The sequence below is a fragment of the Merops nubicus genome, unplaced genomic scaffold (assembly GCF_000691845.1).
Source record: "Merops nubicus isolate BGI_N331 unplaced genomic scaffold, ASM69184v1 scaffold12895, whole genome shotgun sequence".
Lineage (NCBI taxonomy): Eukaryota > Metazoa > Chordata > Aves > Coraciiformes > Meropidae > Merops > Merops nubicus.
The window spans coordinates 1-6,198 of NW_008607727.1; the positions used below are offsets into that span (position 1 = coordinate 1).

The 6,198-nt window shown below is 46.7% G+C and overlaps 1 protein-coding gene across 1 annotated transcript in view; it reads right to left on the minus strand.

Moving 5' to 3' along the window:
- Positions 1-688: 688 nt before the first annotated feature.
- Positions 689-6,198, minus strand: part of FGF18 (fibroblast growth factor 18) — a 43,199-nt gene continuing 37,689 nt past the window's right edge. The window contains exon 3 of the mRNA XM_008940045.1: positions 689-988. Coding sequence (XP_008938293.1) covers positions 722-988 — 267 coding nt within the window. The 3' untranslated portion in view covers positions 689-721. The remainder of the gene's footprint in view (positions 989-6,198) is intronic.

A 6,198-nucleotide genomic window follows, 5' to 3' on the forward strand; every position in this document is an offset into this window, starting at 1 on the left:
TTATATATATATAATATATATAATATAGCTGGTTTTAAAATATTCCCTTATCATTGGTGTACTAGGTCATCTTGTAGTCACTTGAATGTATTTAGCAGCATTCTCCAGAACTGAGCATAATGCAGGATCACGAAGCCGTGACACCTTATGTCATCAGAAAGGTTACAGAAGATCCATGCGTCGAGAACTCCACGGAAACTCAACCGCTGCGGCACACACCAGCTCGTCACCGGCCGGCGTGCAGCAGACAATAAATAGATTACTGCAAAACCGGCACTTTTCAGGGCAGGGTCTCAGTAACTTTGGGAAAGAACTTTGGTTTTCTTTGGTTTTCTTTATTTATTTTGAATACTTTTTTTTTTTTTTTCTCCTCTGGGGATATGCTTGAAAAGTTGTCCTTTCCAGAAAAGCAATAAGCACCTTGCGTGTCATCAACAACAAGAAGTCAATTTAAATAGAGCAGTTCGGTTTGTTTTTCAAGTCACAATAAATCCCTAACAGCTTTTCCCCAGCGTTTGCCATCTAGTCTTTTATTAATTTTTTATTTTATTTTTTTTTTAAACACAATGTACAAAAATAGAGCTTCTTCCTTATTTTTAGTGTAAAAATATTCCTCTGGTGCAGTTTGTTTGTTTGTTTTTTTTTTTTTTTTTTTTTTTGTTTTTGTTTTTGTTTTTGCTCTTTTTGTGGTTTATTATTGTGACACCGTTTTTGTCTATTTTTAACTGGGGTTGGTGGGTCGTATTCTCTTAGTCCTCTTGGTGACTGTTGTGTACTTGAAAGGTTTCTGTATCTCCACTTGCCCCTTTGGGTACCGCTTCATAAAATGTACATCTTGCTGGTTTTCTCGGGTCTTGGGTCCTTTTCGTGGCCTCCCTTTTTTGGTGAATCCAACATACCAGCCTGAATATTTTGCTGACATCAGTGCCGTATAGTTGTTTTCTAGGACTTTTTCAATGAAGACACACTCCTTGCTGGTGCCATCAGGCTGAAAAAGGAAATAAAAGAAAACAAAATTCATTATCCAAATGCAAGTTCAGTGAGCAAAACCCAATTTGGCATCAATAAAATCATCACATCTGGACCTTGTTTCTGGTTCAAACATTGTTAATAGGAGCCGTAACAAACATCAGCTGAAATAGAAATTATTTTTTTAAAAAAAGCATGAAAGCATGAGGTCATCATTTCATTTTTCTAAACACTTCTAGCCAAGGAGAGAAAGATTTTTCGAAGACAACAGTTAAGTTTACCCAGTCCAGCTCCTTCAACTGCGAGCAAAGCAAGACATTTAGCTTTGCTTTTTCCATTAGGAAAGGAGGATGAATTGAACATGGCGCAGGGAAACATAATATTTAATCAGAAAAAAAATAAAAATCAAACTCTCACATGGGCCAAACAACAGCATTTCCCCATCCACCCTTAACTTTTTATTTGTTCTCTGAAATAACCTTATGGGTTTGCAGCCCTGACTACCCAAATCCCACTAAAATAATTTCAAGGCTTAGCCTAAACCTTCCCCGCACTTTGGAAACTCTCCCCTGCAGCATCCAGGCACATAAACTTCTCTGAACCCATCTCCAGGCCTTGCAAGCCTCGAGAGGACCAAGCAGTGCTGAGCAGGGTCAGGGCACACGGCTCTACAAAGAGCGTGACCGCCTCACGGCTGCGCTGCTGGGGGTGACACCAGGGCTTTGTCTGGAAGAGCTTCATTTCTGGTGGCAGAGGGGACATGGTCGTTCCCCTTTCCCAGCCTTTCAATCTCAGCCTAAAAGCAGCCATCCAAAGCTCAAGGAGCTGGCTTAGGAAGCTATGTCCCTAAATTACTTTCCTGCTCACAGAGGGAGCCAGAATTAGCACAGAAATGGAGCCAGAAGCTCCTGAGCACGAGTGCTGCTCCCTAGCCATGCTGCAGCAAAACACCCGCCCTCCTGGGACTCCTTTCCCAGCTGCTGGTTCGAGATTTGGGCAAACTGGGTTCAGCTCAGCTTGGAGAGCTAGACTAACAGACCGAGACCTGGGCTTTGAAGGTGGCAGCACATGGATCTCGGGCTGGATTCAAGACTCCAAGTTACACAGCACACGCAGCACTGGAGGGAGTTGCAGCAGCACACAGCAGCATCTTTAAGTCCTTCCGCACAGAGGAAATTCTTCTCAGAAAAAAACGTTTTGTCCTTTAACTGCTGAATTACTGGTGCCGCACATAGAGCACCACACATTGTGTGCACCAGCACTTTGTTTTCTGTGTCAAAAGATATTAGGGAGTAGATACAGGCTCACTGTGGGTTGAGCTGAGATGATCATCTCCAGCTCTTTTATGGATTCTGGACAGGGATAAGCAGAGTATGGAGCATCATGCTCTGGATTTATGCTCAGCAAAGCCAAAGGAAGGATTTCCATCACAGTATTAGCCCAGTCCAACTGCCTAAGGAAGTGAAATAATGAGTCTTTCGGTACTGCAGGCCTAAGCTTGCTGCCACACTCTCTGCTAAACTCTCCCCATCCAAACTAAATGCTGACAGACCCTCTCAATCTTTAGCCATTTCACACATCCCCAGGGGAAGAGCAAAGCCACTGCAGCATGACCACACAGAACCTGCAGCGACAGCTGGTCCCAGGCTGCAGCAGCTCTGCTCAGGGGCTCCTCTGGCCATGAGGGCAAGGAACCCTCCCTAGAACGCGCTGCACGAGCACAGCCGGGTGCTGTGCAGTTTGTGGGAAGGGCAAGGGGTCTCGGGACGGGAGGGAAGCCTCTTGGGCTGAGCTGGCTCAGGCTTCCCCACACCTCCATCCCCCAAGTGACCACGTACAAGCAGCAAACGGAGCTGTGAGATGGGAACCAACAGGCACAAGGACCCAAGCTGGAGTCACACAAGGAACAACAGGGGAAAAGCTTCATCATCGCCAGCCTCTGGGCCCAGCCCTCCCTCCCTGGCTTCATACTTTTAGCAGAGCTTCAATTCAACTCGTGCAATGATATGAGAGGTTTACCCTAACATCATTAACACATCATCCTGCCTAGAGTGTTTCATTACCACGAGTAGGTCTCATTAAGAGGGCACAGGAGAGATCACGGCAACTTCCAGATCAAACATGCTAATCCAGGGTCTGGGTTCCCTAGACATGGCCCCTACCTGGGGGCAGAGCCAGCTCTGCCACAGGATCAGCAATCTCCATCCTGGGCTAGGCAAAAAGGTCCTCATTTTATCACCTACAACTGGAAGCTCCCAGACACTTTAATGAATGGCAGAACCAGGCAAAGCTCAGTGGTTCCTGTTCCTGGGGGGGTCATTCTCCAAGCCTGAGGTTTGATCAAAGCCACATGAGTGGGGAAGGGGGAAATCAGTTGACACCACAGGGTTCCACCAAGTTTCAATGGGAAGCCATAAAAACAGCCCTAGGTTTCTCAGGGCTCAGCCCACTACAAACCCTTCCCCGATGAAAGGAGAATTTTTAAACAATACCGTGGTTAGTTTCAAATCCACCCCAACCCAGGTGCTGATGAACCGACCGGATCCATAGCGCAGGGGGAGCAGGTAATTGGAGGGGCTGTTTCCCCCATGCTCATGGAAAGGTCCTAGATTTGAGCCCTGACCTTGTTGGTAAGAGAATTGAGGCATTTTCATGCAATTTGGGAGGTTTCCGCTTGTACTGCAATGTCAGTTTCTCATGGAAAATGACGACTGGAATGAAAAAAAAAATGGGTGTGTAGGAGGGGGAAGTTATTCTATTAATAACAAAAAAGTATTTACTTATGCCTTCAAATTTCCCGACAGAGCCTAAGACAGAGACAGGAGGTGGAGGAATAACAAGGTGCAACTTCAGGCCAACCTCAGGGCTAATTTGAAGTAAACAAGGCATATGAGATAAAATAACTTCGTTCTGGAAGAGGAAGAGCTAAATGATTTGATAACATGAAATTACAGTAACATTTACAAGGAGCTCAAGATAAATCAGGATAAGGACCTCACTTCCCCAAACAGAGCATTCTTGTCCATGCTAAGACACGTCAGACACAGACAAGCAATTTTCAAATACTTACAAGATGATTTTACAGCAACTTTTATAATACCCAATAGAATATATCGCTCGCACACATTACCTGTGCTATGGAGAGCTGGACCTACATTAATCTATTAGAGGAAAAAAACACTTTATAAGGGTTTTCAATAATTTTTAAGTGTTATCAAGAGGAGGATGGAAGAAAGAAGGAGGATGGTTTTGGCTGAGCATCACTCCCTCCTCCAGCCCCCTTCTCACCCTCCCCTAGGAGCTCCTAGTGTAAACGCTTGCTGCCGATGCAGGGCTGCACCCTCAGCTGCCAACGTCAGCAAGGAGATACTGCTAAGCTGCATTTCATGCCTGCTTAGCTGTCAGGATGCACCTTGCAGAGCTCTCACCCTTTTGGGTTGGAGGGGATCTTTGAAGGTCGCCTAGCTCAACCCCCCTGCAATGAGCAAGAATATCTTTAACTAGATCAGGTTGCTCACAACCCCATCCAACCTCACCTCAAACATTTCCAGGAATGGGGCAACTACTATATATATATGCTTTGAAATGAATTTTGAAATAAAGAAGTGTTCTTGAAAGCCTGGGAGTGGTGCAAGAACCACCTGACCTGGTGCAATGGCATCACCACATGATGAGGGAGGACTCGCACGCAGCCCCATTAACCCCACAAAGCAGGGTGGGCATGAGAACTCTGTGGCTCCAGGATGTCCAATGTGCTCAGGAGAGGAGCTGCTCCTGCGTTTTGCTCACCACCACCCCCCAGACAGCATCTGCAGCTGAGCTCTCTGCTCAGAGCAGGTGAAGAGCCACTGCAGAGGCACAACACCTGCCCCTGCCAAAGACACGGGCTCTCTTCACAGCACCACCTCCTCATACCCTGACGAGCCACTCCCAATCTGCCAATTTTGCCCCCAGGGGCTGCTCTCTGGCCATGAGATGAGGCTGTGCCACCACAGAGGTGACAACCTGCAGCTCAGTTCTTTGCAGAGAAAGAATTCAGAGCAGTTTTTGTTTAAACACACCCCTAATAGCCATGGAAAGACATGGTCGCTGTTACCCAGACTTATGATCAAATGCTTTATAAAATGCCTGCTCTAAAAGCACAGAAAGCCTTTGAGTACCACCTAGGTCTGCAGAGAGGTGAGGGAAAGCACAGCCACTGCTGGCAAAGCAGCACGAAGCTCCAGCAGAGCATCTCCTGTAGACAATAGCTGGGGACCAGCCCCAGACACAGCAAGCCACTGCCCAGTGACAAGGTGGTGGAATCAAGTGGTGCCAGTCCTTTTATCAGCAGCAACCAGTCAAGGCTCCCTCTCCAGAAAGGGACATTTTGAGCATGTTTCTCTTTCTGCATCACGGGCCAATCCGACCTCATGTTCTGCTGAAGGAGCTGTGCTGGAGCCAGGGGCTCTCCCAAGTGCCCTGAGCTTACTAAGGAGCCACCCCAGGTGGTTTTTGCAGAGCATTTGGTGACGGAGCTCTCCAGTATTGAACGTGGAACCCGTTGAATTGACACTAAAGCAGAATTAACTGCCAAAGCATTTGCTGCTTCTGCAATTACACTCCGGAGCGCTTTGGTGCTCCTGCTCTCTTTTTTTTTTTTTTATGACCCAGCTTGGTCTTATTGTAGTTTGGCTTTCTCGTTTTAAGTTCTCCAAATGGAAAGGATCAAAGGGCTCTTTGTTGTCATAGCAGGAGCGAGGCATTTTGCGGGTCAGGGGGAATTCATGGCAGCCCCTGTGCCACCAGCCTGAGCCAAAGCATCAGCAGGTGCAGCAGCCACCTCCACCTTCCCCTCACTGTCCTGCCACACTAAGCCACCTGAGCAGCTTTGGATGGGAAAAGGGAGGCCAGGGCAGGTTTTCTCATTTATGCTTCACAAATCTGGCTCAGTGGGCACCCGCAAATCCAAACTTCACTCGTCTTTCAAGGCAACAATAAGTGGCTTGCGTAACACCACGGTGCAGGGAGAGATGCCTTCAAGACTGAAAGGTTTCTCTGTATGCCAAGATCAGAGCACAAATTAAGCCCTATGAGCGATGCTGCGCTGTTGTCAGAGAAGCTTATGTTAAAACACTTCTCCCTCCTCAAAAAATGCCACAGTTCTCTATTATTATTTGTGCTGGTGAGGTGCTGCAAATAATAACAAACACCAAAGGATATGAAACACGTCTGTGATGACCCAGTAAT